This window comes from Nomia melanderi, chromosome 1 (genome assembly GCF_051020985.1).
Source record: "Nomia melanderi isolate GNS246 chromosome 1, iyNomMela1, whole genome shotgun sequence".
NCBI classification, from domain to species: domain Eukaryota; kingdom Metazoa; phylum Arthropoda; class Insecta; order Hymenoptera; family Halictidae; genus Nomia; species Nomia melanderi.
Window position 1 is genome coordinate 17,364,703 of NC_134999.1, and position 18,087 is coordinate 17,382,789.

The window sequence follows — 18,087 nt, forward strand, 5'->3', positions numbered from 1 at the left end:
CGTAAAACAACCATTACCGGAGAGGTCTCGCTATATTTGACGAAAGTTACTTCAAGGCTTCGAAACGTTGAATATGCCCGCGTGTTCCTTCGTGAAACGTTGATAAACCGACGACAGTTTATAACCGTCCCGTAGCTGCATTAGTTCCATAACTTTTTGCGACGACCCACAGCTACACGTGAACGGCCCCCGAACGTTCGAACGCGTTATCAATTTCTTTACGAGTATTACAAACATCCAGGGACATCTTACGAGAATCTCGAACGAAAAATTACGAACAATGCCTCTCGCCGGGCGCGTTGTTCCCGGGAAAATCAATTTTCGAACTGTGTCGTCCGCTTGGCTGCCGATAACGACTCACCATTTAAAACTTACTCTCCTGAAAGATGAGCCGCGACGCGAAAAGATTGCACAATTTTCCAGCTTTCGGTGCTTTTAGAAAAATTCTAGTCAACCTACTGCCTCGATTCCTACCGAGGAACAAGCAATAGTCTACTTAAACCTATATTGCTGTATCTTCTGTCAATAGGGATTTCCCTTATACTTTTCTGTCAATACGGACACATATCCTCCTTATATTTCTCTCCCGACAAGGATACGTATCGACATCGCATTTTCCATGAACAAGGATATTTAGAACGCGAATTCCAACGAGATATCGATCAGTATCATCGTTCCAAGATACGCTGACACGTGCACAATAGATAGAGCGCTTCCCGGCTAAAGAATATGTTAATCGACGGAAAATCCGCTGGAATGGAGAATGACGTTCGATGTAATTGAGCACCACTGATGCAACGCATTTTTCCTTCGCCGATCGACGGTTTCTTTCTCGATCGGTCGGCTCGCTTCGCCGAACGCGCGGCTGCCGTCTCTTTCCCTCTCTTGCGTCCCCCACCACGGTCGTGCAGCGAAACGCTTACTACCTCGTCTCACCTGTCTTCTTAATTTCTCGGCGACGCGCGTCTGCGATTTTCGCGCTCGCGTTACGCACCGATCGCGGCAGCTACCGAGCACGCGCGCGCGCTCGCCAATATCCGTGTTATCTCGGATCGGCCAGCGTGTCCCGTCCCGAAAATCGACCGCTCGATCCGCCGAACTCGAGCTACATACAGTACTTTCGCGGCGTAACCGAGCCGAATTCGTGGCAATCGTGTTTTCGGCGTTATCGCGCTGATAAGCCTCGCGAAAGTGTGCTGTGCTCCTCCGATAAGTGGACCTAACCCAGACTCATCCGCGTTTCCAATACTACATATCGTTTCACGATGGACGAATCGCGGGGGTCATTCTTCGTGGACACGGTCAACCGACGTGTCCTTCCGTAGCCGCTCGACGAAACTGCGAGGACGAGGAAACTGACCGCAAAGGAGAAACTGGACGGGTTTAATTCAAACGTCGAGTGAACGGTTACATCGTACCGAGTAAATTAAGCGTGTATCTTTGGTAATGTTGTCAGCTGTTAGGTCCCCGAAGGCTCCCCGGATCGACGAACTTTCCTGACTTCGTATTCGAACGAAGCTTAGCTTCTTCCTTGCCGAAAGGTTCGTCGGTAGCTTTCGAAACTGACAGTCGAAACAGCACTTCACCGTGTTGCATCTTGCATCATACTATTTCGCGGTGCTCCCGCGTTGATCGAGCGCTCCGCGCAGTCCCATATTGTGCTTGTCGAGCTAGCCACCGCTGCGAACCCACTTCCTATTAGCTCGAAAACAAGATTACTCAGCAATGAACGGTGGATCCCGCGTGGCGTGACGTCACGCGGCGATTATTCGGTAGGTGTGTTATCAGCGGGCGAGCTGATTCTCGGGAGCATCGCGGGAGAGGCGGTGATCTCTCGGTGAGTCGATACGCGTGGATCGTTGTCACGTGATAGGGCCGATTACGAGGGACCTACGAAATCGCCAGTCCGATTCTCGGTAGCCATAAGGAACGGTGCCGTGAGCGGCGCTCGGTATTGACCAGGCTTATCGGCGATAGTTTTTAAAGATTCCTTCCGGGCTCTAATCAGCCTGAACTTCGCGCCACCTTGAAGGCGAACGTTATCGGCGCATTCACGAACGTGGCAACCGCGTTACGTGGTTCGCGTTGCATCGATTTAACTGGCGCGTGTTTCGAGGCCTGCAATCGGGAACGCTGGTCTACTGTTTTGATAGCTGCGGACTAGACGAGGCTCGTCTTTGATCAGCTTTCGGGGAGAATAATTATTTGCACACGTTGCTCTCCATTGATCGACCCTCTGTTACCATTATCCGTCTTTCGTCGCGTCGTTAGAATTATTTTCGTGCACGTGGATGTTTATGTTTTTTTTTTTCATCCTTCTCGCAGTAATACCTAAGACCGAATTTTATTTGATTCGTACTTTCGCGCCGCTATCAAGGTGCAAACATACTGTTGATCGTTGCAATCCTCGTGAATTGTCGATAATGCCGCGATACGCTCTTCGTTTAACGATAACAGTAATTGCCGATGACGTAGCGCAACAATAAATACGCGACGGTCCGTTTCAACTACGTTTACCGTTGAAACGCTCGTCGCCTATTCCGCGTTGTCCGTTACGATTATGATAGAACGCAACGCGTTCTCCGGGAACGATTTTACGTGGAGAATCCATCGGATATTCTCGAAAAAAGGTAACGAAAACCTTCGATTCCCCGCGATAACTTCTATATAGTTAATTCATGTCACGATGATAAGAACAAAAGAGCGATAAGGAAAAAAAACATGCTGATACAGGCTAAGTGCGCTTCTAGCTGCAACTCGTGACAAAGGCGAGTCTCTTGGAAACAGAAGTTGTGTAACACCGTGTTTACAAACTTGAAACATTGAGTACACATAAACCACGCAACCGTAAAGATATCAAATGTACAATAGTAATCCTCGATCTTAATTAAATCGTGATCAGGTACGACACACTCGCAGAAGTGACCGGGCACATAAATTACTGCCGCGAAAACGAAGGAAAACGCCCGTCGAATTAATCAAATTTATCGGTAGAGAAAAAAGTGGGCCTCGCGAAACGGCGAGCATCAATCAAACAATTTCCAACGAAAACAAGTTCAGTGTTCCATTGTAGTCATCAACCCCGAGCTGTAAAAGCATCCCCCGCAGGATAGAGAGAAACGAGGGACCAATTCACAAGTGCCGAATGAAATTCCAGGCCATCAATCCTCCGCCGATAAATTACAAGCGGCGCTGGTCCGCGCCCGGAACGATCGGCCCACATCTTCCAGTCTAACCGACGGCCATTAATTGCTGGAAAGTGCTCGCGATCGTCGCATAGTTGTCGTAGTTTATCCGGCCCTTCGAATCGAACCGATTCGGCCGCTTCATAACGCGGTCGCCGCGTCCGGGCGGCGCGGTGCGGCGCGGCGCGGACAATCGCGGTGATTAGCGGCTCGCAACGGACACCGAACGAATTCCACGCGAGAAATTCACAATAACCGCCGTCAACCCCGCGGCGAAAAGCGATTTAATTGTCCGCTGGAACGCGTTAGCCGGGTAATGCGCCGGCTCGCTTATTGACGGTTCATCCGCAGTGCTTTAAACGCCTCGCGTGATTGCCGTTACACGTGATACGCCGGGGTCGTTTATCTCTCGCGGTGCTGACCTCGCCGAAATGTGGCCAATTCCACCCCGGGCCAGATCCCTGTGAAGAGGACTGGCGGAGGATTCGTCGGGGAATCTAATCGGCTGACGCGGTGAACTGTGCTTTTCCTTTTTTTTCTCTCTCTTCTTCTTTCTCCTCCTCCTCCGCCTCCTTCTCCTGCTCCTCCGCCGTTCGTTTCTATTTTTTCGTCGGCTTGGCACGATGACAACGCTGAAGAAGGACGAGAAGAGGGCGTCGAAAAAGTCGGCGAAGACGAGCAGCCAGAAAGCCCCCGTTCGTAACCCGAGGACCACGGCGAAACTGAAGCAGCAGCCGCATCACCACCACCACCTTGTAAAAACCGAATCGAACGCCGAACCAGGTAGAACATCCAGGCCAGACGAGTTTCTTGGCCAGCGGATGCAATGGTGCAATGTTGTGTAAACTGCGATATATACAGTGCGCGGATTCGTTGAATTATTTTGTACCACGGGGATAGTCGATCGGAAGAATGCCATCGTGGATTAGAACGTACGGGCCGACACGTGAGAGATAGTGCGGAGAGATGGAGAAAGTTATCGTGTGTGTACATAGTATTCCCTCTCTAATGGCACGTTGAATGGGACCGGAGACGCGTATTTAGAGAGCATTGATCTCGATTTTGTTCTGTTTCAATTGTACTTTTTATTTTCGTTCATTTGCCAGTAGTTGGATTAGAATCTTTTCTGTTGATACTTTATTGTAATGTCACTGGATACTGGATTTTATGAAGCTGTTACAGAGAGGGAATACTCTATTTTTATGATTTAAATTTTCTTCTGAACATTCAGTTGGATTTGTTCAAAATTACATTTTATTTGCACCTGATTTGTATTAAGTTGGCTAAGAAGTTTTCTCGGGTTTCTTTTTAAGTTTCTTTCTTTAAGCATCGGTTCCGGTCCGGTATCGTTGATCAAGTATTACTACAATAATTATTTGAACATTGTATTAGCATTGAATAGAAAATTGCATATGCAATTTCCGAGAAAGAAAACTCTTCAGGCCAGTGCACAGCTTCGAAGGGCTATTTTCTTTCAGGAGATCCGGAAAATGATTCGGTGAGCCTCAAAGTTGAGGAGGGCCAGCAGGCGGAGGGCGCTGCGAAGAAAGGCGGGAAATTCGAACGCAAGAGCTCGTTCCGTCGGAAAATCGGGTCGCTGATAAGAAGCAGTGCCGAGTTACCGGCAGCGATAAACCGCGGCCTGCAGCCGATTAAGCGTAGCTTGAGCTTCAGCAAAGACTTGAACCGGCTGCACGAGCCGTCAAAGCCGTCGCGGATTGGCAGCGTGCTATGGTATAACAGTCTGGTGTCTTTGGCAGAGGATGAATGCCTGGATGAGACTCCGCCAAGGAAGGAGCACAGCTTCCCTCCACCGAAGGCTCAGGTCACCAGGACGCAAAGTCTCATCGACACAACTAGCGTAAGATTTAAAATCAGATTTGGTCGACCTTTGCCATCTCTACATTGAGATTAGTGTGATCAATAGATTATAGATTTAATACAGATTAAATGAATTTGTAATTTACAAACTGTCGTGTTAACCCTTTGCACTCGAGGGGCGACTCTCAGTTGCCATTTAATTGAAAGCAACAAAATTGTAAACTGAAAAATTCAATATAAAATGTCGAATCAGGTATTAACAAATGAAACGTAGAAATAAAACAACTCTGCCCCATAATTTATGCAATATGTTTCTTTATGTAAGTTGCAAATGATATTGTTAATATTTCGTCAGAAAATAATGAATGCTTGTAATGAAAAATATCGTCGAGTGCAAAGGGTTAACCCTTAGCACTGCAGGTTGTTTTGTAATCTATCAGGAACTGAAAAGAATTTGCAAAGAATTTTTATAGTATTCCTAGCGAAAATTAGAAATGCTATAACATTTCTTCGATCTTTTATTTTCCTTCTTAGTATACAACTTGGATGTGCGGAAAATTGAATGACTTTAGGGTAGTTTCTTTAAGATATATTAAAATATTTAATACTATAACTGGTGCAATATTGGAGCCTACAGAGTTCAGAGGGTTAAAATTTTAAATAATTCTTAGTTTAGAAGTTTATTCTTTTTCTGCTTTTGTTGATTACATCATTAAGATGTAGGGTTCGTTTAAGAATGAATAAAAATAGTCTGTTGATTTCGTTTGTGCAGTCATAATTGTTATGTGTTTAATATTGTCTTAGTAAATTGTTCTCGATATTTGGAAAATTGAAAAGCAGATGGTTATTTTTATGGGACGTTAGGTACATCCCATGATATATTCACCGGTTCGTAGGATTGCTTAGTTCCACTAACCAGTTACTAGTTACGCAATGTTCAGTCCGGTAATTAAGTCTTAATGAGCGTTCCCATCGAATTTGAATAGGATTTTAAATGAATTTGAAATGGAAATCGGGTTGATGGGGAGGCTCGGCGAGCAAGCCGGATTTGCATTTGTATTTGATATAAAATCCGCCGGGGAGCTCGCTGATGAAGCTGTCGTGACTAGAGAATGCGGTTAGCATCCCCAATTCTTGATAGACGTATTTGCGCGATCGGATTTGATTAATTTAGACTCGAGATAACAATTTACTTTCGTTTAACGTCGAAGGAAGCTGCGCGTCGATTGATTTCTCTGTACAAAGTGACGTCGAAATGGAACGAGAAATTCTTTCAATTTTACAAACCGATAACTTACCCTCCCTCGATCATCGAACTAAATAAAAATTCTACAGTTACTAGAAATCTATATGAAACACACTAAAAGCACTCTAACTAATTGATCAATGATCCGTTCGATTCGCTGTCGCGCGTTCATCCAAATTCTCCCAATACACTCGAACTTTCGTCCACGCGAACTGTCCCATTTAACAGACCGATAATAATATTTTCCCGTCGCGTCGATGGGGTGTGTCCAAATCGTATCGATAAGGCTGGTCACCGAGGAAAGATAAATTATTGTTCGATACATTTGAAACACCCTCCGCCGATACAGGACGATTGACTTCCTCCTAAGCAAATCACTATAAATCTACTGATCGCTAACTGAACTATACTTCAAACATGAACCATTAACTACCAACGCGTCTGTAATAAATGAACAACAGAAACAACAAGTTTCCAATTAAATTAGAACTCGCTCTTTTATCGCATCGAAGTTTCTTCTCGACCGTTCAAACTTAATTTCAATCGAGAAGTAATCTTTCACTGACCAATAATTCCCTTAGAATTTGTAGCCGGAGTCGTAGATATTCCACCGGCAGAGATTCGAACACGAACGCGGCCAGGCAATAAAAAATATTGAGAAACAATCGAACCGCTCGCGCGTCTTATTTCCAGCGTGCAATCGGATCCGAATGCGGGAGGCGCATTAAGGGGATGAAAATATCCGGTAATGGAGGCTAGTACGGCAACGGGGAAAAAATATCTGCCCCGGCCACGCTAGAAAAAGGTCGATTAGCTCGGTCGATTTTAAATAGAAGCGTTCTTCAAGTTCCCGGTAAATCCTGGCCTCACTCGATTCTCTCACGGAAGAGGGGCCCCTCCGTCTTGTCAGCCGTGCATCTTTTATCGTGGCCAAGACGGAACGGGGCGAAACCGGCGCCGGCTCGCAGTATATCTTCCCGTGGTTCCTTAATTTTCATGTGCGTTCGAGCGTCGCGATCGATTGTAAAAGAAATTGCGTTTCCCCGGCAGGTCAGGACTCCACGGCGACGGGTGAACGAGCTGCTGATCAAAACCGCCCCTTACGGCCGGCACAGCGACCACTATGACTCCACAATAGGTAAATATATCCTCGCGGTATATATTCCTTTCCTTCTCAACGACGATCTCAGATATTTATCAATAAAGAAAATTCCAGTTTGAAAAGTGAGAAAAATAATGAAATGAAAGTAAATGTCGTATAGAATAAAGATGTAAAGAAGAGAGGTTAAGAGGTTTGAATGAATAAACGAGAGAAGATTAGATAGGTAATATTCTGTAAAATAGCAATATTTAATGATCAAGTGACGTTGACTCGAAGTTTCGAATTATTTAAGCTGAATCAATTTCATCCGCAGCTTTTTTTAAAGAGACCTTTAACGTCATCTTCTTATCGCTGGTACGCCCGCTTCAGCCGGCTTTGCCGGGAGTTAACGAGTGTCACGGTACCTTTGTACCCTCGTTTCAACGAAGCTTGATTTTCACGTTGCAGATTTAAGTAATCCACCCTGCGAGGCGAGCAGCCTGCCCGCCCTTGCCATCGCGGATGATCCCGGCAACGAGCAGAAGTACCTGTAAGTAACGAAACGATCGATATTTTCCTCTAATTAACCCGGAGAAACAAATTCTTTATTCGAAACATACACTGTATCTCTAACAAATTTCATTCCGCGCGTCAATTAACCGATTCCGAAAATATCCGAAAGGTGGTGAAACACGTGTTCCTATGGAATTGCTTCCCGAGATGGTTCTCGATCGCAGGAAATCGCATCTCGGCTTCATTATTCGCGGCACACGTTACGGAATTAGTAGCTGGTGCCTGGCGGACCCTGTTATCAACAGTTTCCAGTTAATTAAAGTCGCTTTTCTAACGTGCCGAGTGCCGGCGTTCCTTTTGTTTAAAGGAAACCGAGCAAATTGCTCCTTCGAACGGCTTGATTTACGGTGCTCCGCGAGCGGGAATCCCGTAACTCCTGTTTCGACGTACACACACCTCGTACAGAGAAACCGCGCCGCCGAGCCGCGCGCGCCGGGGGGCTTGCACATGCATCAGCGGTAAAATACGAAAGGGTGCAGTCTTACCGAAACCATTAATCCCCGGGGAGACGCTTTCGCTGACGAAAAAGGGGATGGTGCCGACGTTGACCTAACTGTTGGTCGATACTATGTTCCAAAAGGAAACTTCGGCTCGTCGCTTCCCTGGGTTATTTACTGGGTGTTTACCTGCAAACTGAACCAGTTGAAACTTCAACACCATTAAATTTCCTTCTCCAATGATACTTATCTTTCTCTATCGTTACACAATCTCATCTGTCTATATAATAATATTTTCACTCAATACATTTCTTCAAATTCATTCCGAATATTTTCACTCACTTTCGAAATTCGTCACCATTACATACAGTTTAATCCTACGCCGAGTTACTATCAACAAGTCAGCCTTACACGTCGCCTCCAATGCAGCGGCTGACAAATCAAATTGCCAAGTTTTTAATTTAGAAGGACAGATCTTCCCCCGCATAATTCCGAGTTTGTACAGCGCAATTATTTCATCAGTCTGCAAGTTCTGCCAGTTCCCCGGCCGAGTTGGTTCCCGTGAGCCTTAACAAGCCTCCGATGCAGTTTCGCCGGCATGCTCCGATCTCCTTTCGCGCTTTCCTTCCAGAGTTTTGTTTCGCCGAAGATGCATGGGCCTTTCTTTGGGCGGCTCGGCCCCGCGCCGAAGTAGTCGTTCGTTACCGCTTTGAATCACCTTGTACTACAAAAGCGTAAGTTTACGTGCCACGTACGTAATTGGTTCGACCCAGTTGCTAACAATCCCGAGAAGTACCCTAGCCGGCGCTAGCCCTGAGCAATTCCGGTTATTCTTTCTCGTGGATGGAAGCGAAAGGAACGCGCTGCACACGATGAACACTCACCCCTGGCCGCCTCACCCCCGCCGCCGGCCCATCTTCATCGTATTCTTCTTTTAAAGCCAGACTAAACTGTAATGAAAGCCCGACGATGATGCCGATTGGGCTTCCCGGTAATGAATGGCGACGCAGACCGAAGACATTGTGTCCACGTGTACCGTCCGCTGATCGACTTAAAAGGAGTTGTGCAATTTCCTCCGCTGCCATACAAGATTCTCGCCAGACGTGATGTTTCAGTTGGTCAATTAATTACTTTAATTACCGGCTACTTCGCACGGACCTTAAGGATTAGTATTTGCCTATTGTCTTCGTGATTTCATCGACGAATCGCGAGATTTACATGAATAATCACTTTTATTTCTGCGTGACATGTCGATCTAAACCATACACGGTTCAACTGACGCAACAAGCAATTAACAGAAACTTTGGAAACACGTCACTAATAAAATCTCAGTTTTCCAGTGAAATTTCCCTGGCAAGATTGACTTTATCAAACATTAGGTCAAGAGTATTAACAAATCGAATATCAACGCTATACTGTATCCTTCAAAGGCAGTACGCGCAGCTTTCAATCAGGCCAGCGCAGAGAAAGAGTAAGGATTCTCAAACGCAAAGGGGAAAGAAAGTCAACCAGTCGTTTTGAAATCAGTGGATCATTCCAGACCCCGCAGATACAAGGGATCGCGGGCTTTCAATTCACGTTCGATCCGAGTATTTTAAGAAACCCAGCAGTTCCTCGTCGCGCTAGCGCGCGTAGGATCCTGCGGCACATAGTTAATATCCGTTGAAAGGATTCGGAAGGATGAGCAAACTCGAGGAACAGCTACCCCCTACCCAATTTCGGTAATGCCTACGCGGTTCCGTGTGTAGCGGGAAAAATAAAGAGAGAAATGAAGAAAGGGAGCGGAGAGCACACACGAGTCCCGCAGGAGCCACGGCCAATGCAAGTGAAAGAGGACAAAATCAATGGAGAACCGTTTCGCCGGGAAAAAAAAAGTAGTTGTGTGCTCGGTTCTGGTTGACGCGTCCCTTCAATCCGCGACGCATCGACGAGCGAAGAAAATGGCAGAGCGGAAACAAGAGGAAATCCGTCCCTCGCGGAATCCCTTTCCCCGCTCGTTCCTTCGTGCTTATCTCTCGGCGAGATTAAAACACTCAGGGAAGGTTAAATACGAGGTATCCTGGGATTATTTCCTCGCTGCCGTATACACACAGCCTCCGTCCTCTTTCCCTTCGACGAGGAAAAAGAAAAAAAGAAGCGGGTTTGAAACGTCAGGGTCTGCCTTCGCTCGTTCCTTTTTCCCGTCTTCCTCCCTCTCTGTCGCATCTGTGCTTTTCTCCTCTTCCCTTTGCACTTGTTGAAGCGAATGAAGCTTTTCATTCGGGCAGGCTTTAATTATTACATTTGAGATTAATTATTATTGTACGTATTGAACTGTGACGCGAATCATTTCTGATCATTGAGATTCGAATCTTTGAATGGAATTCGGAAAATAGAATTATTACGGAGAACGTGAATAGTGGGAAAATATTGCAATTCGGACATTTTGTGTTATGAAATTTGTTATGTACAGTTTAATTTATTTTGCGATGCAGCGAAGTGTTATTCATCATGGTTACGCGAGTTTGCGATGAATTCTAATTAAATCCTTGGAATTAGAGTATTTTGTATACATAAATGGATTGATTTACGTCGCTGTCTAATAGAAAACGACGTGACGGAGGTTCCGCGTTGACAATTAATCCCCATTCGCCGAAGACCACGGCCAGGACGTGTCCGGTATTTCGTGATTTGTTAAATTCGCCTCGAATTTGCGGACCGTATAATTTACTCGTCGGCCATTAATCATCCGCGAAGTTCATCAGGCCGTGCGGCCGTTCGCGAGAGCTCGCTTATTCGCTCGCGCGAGCGACAATATCGGAAACCATTTCATTTTCAATTTATTCACCATCATCCGTTATATATCGCGGCCGGGACGATTTTCGAAATGAAAAAGCGCTCCCGATCGCCGCGATGATAAATTATACCGGATTCCTTGGCTTGATAAATCACGCGGCCGCTCCTTAATGAAGCGCCAAAATAATCCGTTTTATAATAGATTCTTAATTAACGTTCGCCCGCGTCTTGTTCCGATTTCGTTCTCCTGCCGGCGTTCTCTTCAACTTCGCCGCGAATTCGAATCGAAAGCTCTTTAAACTTCGGCAAAGGGTACTAAAATATTCTCGAAGTCTGTCGAGTTAACGACTTATCGAAGATATTGGTTCAAGCTCGCTCACGTATCTTCGAAGATTAGATTTTAATTATCTTTACTGTACACAGGTGAAACTCGAAGGAGACTTTGCGAAGTTCTCGTTCGTTGATCTTGTTTATAGAAATAGACAAGTTTGGGAATTAATAGACCGAAATTTAGAAATTGTTTCATTAACACAGATGCTTATATTTCGTTTGATACGAAAAATTTCGATAGAATGATACATATAAAATTTGTCAACAATCAACGAACCGTTCTCAGTTCTTCCATCCATATTTATAGCATGTTTGTCGTATATTTAACGGGTGAACTTTTTGTTCCAGTCGCGAAGGCGAGCAACAGGTCAGGAACAAATGGATGAACCTGAAAGCCGCGGTTCGAAATTTGTCTCAGCTACATGTCGGACATACTACAGCGAAGCATCACTCGGTAAGTGACTGGCGAACAGTTTAATTAGTTTCGAGGGTTATCGTGAACTCGGTTCCGTTCCGTTCGACGATCCTGCGAAACCAGAACCGCGAACAAGCATGGCAGCCATAGGAGTTGCATTATTGCAAAAATATCCTTATTTTTAATTGAACTCTAACACGAACAGTGACAGTCTCCATTATCTAGCATTAAAGGTTTCATTCATAAAATATATAATTTTGCATACAGAATCACCAGGAATTTAAAGCAAATCTATTTCCATTTTTGTACGAATCTAAATTGCAAGTGCATACGACGATGCAATTTCATTAGTCACTACTATAGCCGCTATTAATGGAACCAGCCTATTCCCAATTTTCGCGCACACGCTCGTAAATTGGAACTCCGAGTTCCTGATCGTCCTGCGATATCGCACGAGCGTACGATGACTTAATAAGTCTCCGTTAAAGGGTAATCAATTAAGGTCACCGTAGGTTATGGCAGTTGATCAGCGGCTGTACGCGAACTTCGACTTTATAAAATAAGCCGAAGCGTCGAGTATCCCCCACGGAGTGATCGTAAAGCGATCGTACGAAATCCCGCGGATAAAGTATTTATTTTTTATCGGACATACATTGCTACGCGAAAGTATCGGGAAACATTTCCCGGGCAAAATGAAAAGTTAAACTGCAAAAGTGACCCGCCGTTTTATTGGAACGCTTCGAACTACCCCTGTCTGGGGAATACGCGAAGTTCCTAAAACATTGCTACGTCCACCGCAAACTTCCAGCTCGAATTTTATCGAGTATTTACGTAATACACTCGGAAGGAAGGTAAATATTATCGTGTTTACACAGAGGAGCGAACGCAAACGAGCGGGTTTAAAAGCGAATTAAAAAAAGCATCCCATTAAAGTGAAGCTTCACGTATGATTTATGGCACTCGACGGTATTGTTCCGCAGCTGTAATTACAGTCAACATCGGATAATCAATTTCCCGACACGTGCGCGTCCAATTTTCGGCGAAAACCCCCGTTGAAACCGTTTTATCACTTTCAATCAGTTAAAACCATTAAACCTTGGTATGCGTTGTTTAATTTCCATCGAATTATTAAATTCCGCCGTTACGCTTGCGCTCGCGTTCGCGCTCGCGGACGCGGCGCAACGGATTATTTATCTTATCGCCGAATTTGTATGCTGTCGAACACACTGTCGCGCGTATGAAAGGGAGAAAAGGTGATCCACTCGTCGCAAAGGAGTCTTTTTGAAGAGCCACTGCGGCCCCGAGGCAAGGTTGTCTCGGTCATAATTAATATTCAAAAGGTTTCCCGTAGTATCGCGGCCTGATAGACGATCTCCTGGAACGTGATAAAGAGTGGGTATTAAGCGTGACTTATAACGTTTGCGGGAACGTTGAAAAATCCCGCCGCCCCGGATCCCTTTGACTAGTGGTGCACGTCCCGCGGCGAACAATCCGCGTTTTCATGCGGCCCGGCCGCAAAAGAGCCCTCTCGCCATAGGCATCGGTCTTTGAGCGCGAGCCAAATGATACGTCTTCTGCCGCGCACGCGTCCTGCCCTCTATTAAAGCTAAAACTAGGGAATAGTGCAATCGACTATTTTGTATTTCTCTGTGCTGGCTAGAAGAACGTGTCATCGTTTCGATTGACTTATTTCCTGGCGTACAGATTAATTGGAAATAATAAATCACATTGATAAATTAGAAGTTAGTAAGTAGATATAATAAGTGAAAATAAAGAATCCAAAGTGAGTAACTGGGAAATAGTAAATAAACATAGTAAATTAGAAGTTAGTAAATCAGGTATAATAAATCAAAGTTAGAATAACACAAGTAATAACATCAGTAAATCAAAAGAATTCCAACTTTGTATTAAGAATTTCTTAATAAAATCAACCTAATTTTTACTTGAAACTCTGAAACTCTGAAATTGATTATTTCGAATGTTACGCGACGTCGAATCGCCTCGTTTTCTGCTCATTATTCCCGGTTGTCCCGCGTTTCAAGAATTTCTTTACTGTAACCGAAAACGAGATAGGAGAAAATAAATACGGTCCGCGGGTTGGATTTCTCTTTGAAGTTTTTCACGTACGGAGTCACTTTCGGACATGTTTGAAGGCGCTCGTTGACCGTGTTCTCCGTTTCTGAAAATTCCAACGGAGCAACGACAAGAGGCACTAGACAGTCCACGGAGCGTCACGAATTCCAGAGGAAGGTTCTTATCAGCGAGTCTCCGGTGTCAATTCGTTTGATCGAACACCTTACGCCGGGGTAGCGAGAGCCCTCGCGCGGTCGCGCCTTCACCGGATGATGTATTACGATGACTGTGGTCGGTGGATTCGATATTGGTCGATGTTCTTCTAAAATCGAGTGGTACGATACGTTCCGTACAGCGGCGAGAAGTTGAAACCTGCTGATAGATTGTGGATGAAATAAAAATACCGAACGTGTCGTACCGGAATTGGGTGCTGTAATTGAGATTGGATCGTCAAGTTCCGTGTTCCTTTTCCGAGTCCATATAGATCAACTCTCCAGGTTAATGTTGAAACGTCTATTCAAACAGTGCAGTTCGTTTCTTTAAAAACAGTTCAAGTAATTCTATGGTTCGTTCCTATCACTCGAAAACAGGTCGGCTGAAGATATAGGAATGCATTTATCATTGTCCCATCGTTCCATCTTCATTTCCCTATTACATTTCCCATTGCCAGTCACCTGTTTTACAACTCCATTTCATAAACTATTACCATTCGTACCTGCTAAATATATTCGACACGCACAGAATATGCAAAACGGGGGACACAGTTTTACAAGCGATCGACGACGAAGTAATCTTCCATCCGCATCGTTCTCATAAAAATATGCATGACTTCCCCTTCGAACGCGTCTCTACAGTCATCAGAAAGAAGGACTCAGCCGCCGAGGCTAAAAGTTTCACACCGAGGCGACAGAATTACGTTCGTCAATCGTTAGCGACTTCTCGTTGCATGCCACCCCCGCACCGTCCGTTCCGCCGTTACAGGCGAGAGTTACCCCCGTTTCTCGATACCGTAAACACGAACAGGTTTCTAAAGATTAGCGCGACGGAGCACTTAACGTCGAGCGGACAGGTATACAGATTTATTGTTCGCAGCCGGTCGCCCGGGCGCGGGCTGCAAATCCGCCCCGATTTTTCCGCGAATCCTGAATGATGCTCGACAACGTAAATAACGCCGCGCGCGCGCTCGCGCGCCCGCCGGTGAATCATTAAATCCGTCGGCCGAGGAACACGGAGGCAAGAGGTTGCTTTTACGAAGAGGCGTTCGAGCGTCGTCGATTTCAACCCTCCCCCGCGCTGCACCGCCAACCCTGTGCGCGTTATTTTTTTGGGAGGGGGTTCGACCGGACAATGGAGACGCGGATCGATGAAGGAATTAATGGCCGTTCTCCTTTAATGTGAAACTCTCATCTCCGTTTCAACTGATCCGCCTCCTCCCTTCGTTTTGCTTCTTTTCCCCTTCTACCTCTTGTCTTTTATCTCTTTTGTTTATAACTATGCAACCGAACGAAATAAGACAGAGGAAACGAGATACTTTAAGGAAAGAATAGTCTCTTTAATATTTTCATTTTCCTTCTATTCTTTGTATCTATCTATATACTTCTTTCTGTTTATTTTACTTATATCTAAATAACTGTAAGAAATACAGTAAGAAAAGAAAGATCAGTTTTTTAGAATTTCCTTATCCTCGCTCCCCTTTTTTCCTCATTTTCTTCATTTCCCAATTAATTCTGTCTCCTTTTTTCTGAACTCTGCTGATGCCTAAATAACTGAAAGGGATAAAATAACATAAGAAAGATCATTTTTTTAGGCATTTCTTTACCCTCGATCTCTTATTTTCCCTATTTTCTTCATTTCTCAGTTAATCCTATCTCCGTATTTTTTTCTGAACTCTGCTTATGCCTAAATAACTGAAGGAGATGCAATAACAACAGAAAGATCATTCTTTTAGAATTTCCTTATCCTCGCACCTCTATTTTCCCTATTTTCTTCATTTCTCAGTTAATTCTATCCTCTTTTTTTCTGTTTACTCTGCTGATACCTAAATAACTGGAAGAGATGCAATAATAAAAGAAAGATAATTTTTTTAGAATTTCCTTATTGTCGCTCTCCTATTTTTTTCTATTTTCTTCATTTTTCAGTTAATTCTATCTCCGTATTTTCTGTTTACTCTGCTCATGCCTAAATAACTGGAAGAGATACAATAGAAGAAAGATAATTTTCTTTAGACAATCACTTTTCCTCTTCGTTTTCACCCTTTTCCCTTTGTTTCTCCATTAATATATTTATTGCTCTTTCTGTCCTCCTTTATTTCTTCGTTTCCCTCGGCATCCGCCCACCGACGGCACTCCCAGCCAAGCTCGGCCATTTTCTCCCTTTTGTTCTCGCCTCCACGCTTCCTTCTGACCCACCCGGCAACTCGTTTTCGGTGCGAGCTGTCTGTTTCGTTCGAACGATTTTTATTTTCATCCCTCGGATTCAATCTGTGCACAGCACCGTGTTGCTTATCGGGCTCCCAGTCCGACAGGATCGAACACAGCGTTCCCGGATCGCCCGCTGACGCTCGAATTAACGTTTTGTGAGCGGCTAACTGTCCGCGAACGATGGAACAACGGCCCCCCGCGTGTCCCCCCTTCCGGGAATCCGAATGGTGAACTTTTTAATCGCGCCACTTGTTCGCCGATTCCCGCTCTGGGGATTTATTATCGGCGTTCCTGCGCCGCGGACACCGTTTCTCGGCGAATAACTTGCTGGATAGCGGTGCTTTGCCAGTTACTTGGCGTGACTAACTGCCGGCCGAAAGCGTGAAAGGCGATAACGGCGTCCTGGGAGCTTTGAAACCCGTGAGAAGAATTTTGTTGGTCCGTAAATGTCCATTAGAGAATTAAAGTGTGCCGAACGACTTGTCAATCTCAATTTGTTGCTCTGTAAACGTCCCATTAGATTTCAAAGACCTATTAAATGATTTATAAATTATAATTCGTTGCCTCGTAAGCTGATTTTAGATTTTAAAAATGTACCGATAGATTCATCGATTACAATTTTTGTAAATCTTATATCTTAATTTTTAAAATTTGCTGGACGACTAATCTGTCATGCAAGAATGAATGAATTCTCTTTAAATTCAGTTTGAAATCTTCCAACGAAGTGCTCGGTATAAAGCGAGTGAAACGCACTCCTCGCAGGAAAATTTAAAGATAACTCGACATTTCTGAATTATTACGTCTGGAATAAAGACACGGAATTCATTTGAATGGAATGAAGAAACGGGGCTGGCCTACGTTCGTTGAAACTCTGTCTGAAAAATTTTAATATCCCCCGGAACTTTCTCTTGAATGTAATTAAACGCGTCTACAGACTAACGACAGTGATCCAGTGTAACTATAATTTTCTTGAGCAGCGGAGAGGGATACGTTCGATTCAAACTTCCAGCCGATGGTTAGCAGACATACGTGTCTCGCCGACGTTGAAGTTTTTAATTAAAAAATTTCTACTTGATCCGGAACTCGAGCCGATGACTAGTTAAAGTTGACCGTAGTTGTTATTTATACTTTAATGAAATAAGTTTCCCGCGGGAGTAACTGCGCGCGGAGAAGAATGTTCCGGAAGTTTGTATAAACGATGTCTCCCGCCGCATCCCCTCGTTCCCTTTTTTCACACGTGCGACGATAGGTCGAATCGCGAGTCGGCGATAAGTCGCGGCGACGTATTTCACTGTGATACACGATTATGATTTCCTCGATTCGCCCGCTTTTCCCAAAGTTCGAGGCTCGCCTTAGGCGTTCGTGCAGTTATTACGCTGTTTGATCGGCCCGTCTGTCGACGTGCATCGAATATCGATCGCTCGAAACATTATTCCAACTTGGAAATTTTCCTTGAGAATTCCCCTTTCACGTTTCTCTAAGTTTCCTGGTAATATCTCCCCGAGAAATACGAATGATAAAGTTTGCGACGAGGAAGAATAAAGTTTTCAAATGTTTTTCCGTTATCATTCGAAATATTGTTTCGAATTCACCGCCGCAAAGCGACCGCGATGAATCCATTATACCCCTTGAATAATACATAATAGCGATATCCGTGTAATCCGCTATCATAATACGTAAGATCTAACGTTTCAACTTAATTCCCCGTACAACCCGATCCAGTTTAATCCA

General features: G+C 44.7%; 1 protein-coding gene across 15 annotated transcripts in view; it reads left to right on the forward strand.

Moving 5' to 3' along the window:
- LOC116429530 (pleckstrin homology domain-containing family G member 5) overlaps positions 1-18,087 on the forward strand; it is a 133,271-nt gene that overhangs the window by 588 nt on the left and 114,596 nt on the right. For 3 of the 15 annotated variants that reach the window (XM_076370328.1, XM_031982560.2, XM_076370339.1), the window contains exons 1-5: positions 743-3,968; positions 4,664-5,046; positions 7,303-7,390; positions 7,802-7,883; positions 11,797-11,902. In XM_076370328.1, coding sequence (XP_076226443.1) covers positions 3,809-3,968; positions 4,664-5,046; positions 7,303-7,390; positions 7,802-7,883; positions 11,797-11,902 — 819 coding nt within the window. In that variant the 5' untranslated portion in view covers positions 743-3,808. Of the gene's footprint in view, positions 1-740; positions 3,969-4,663; positions 5,047-7,302; positions 7,391-7,801; positions 7,884-11,796; positions 11,903-18,087 lie in introns of those variants that run through there. The other 12 variants (XM_076370290.1, XM_076370294.1, XM_076370309.1 and 9 more) reach the window with 12 other exon arrangements.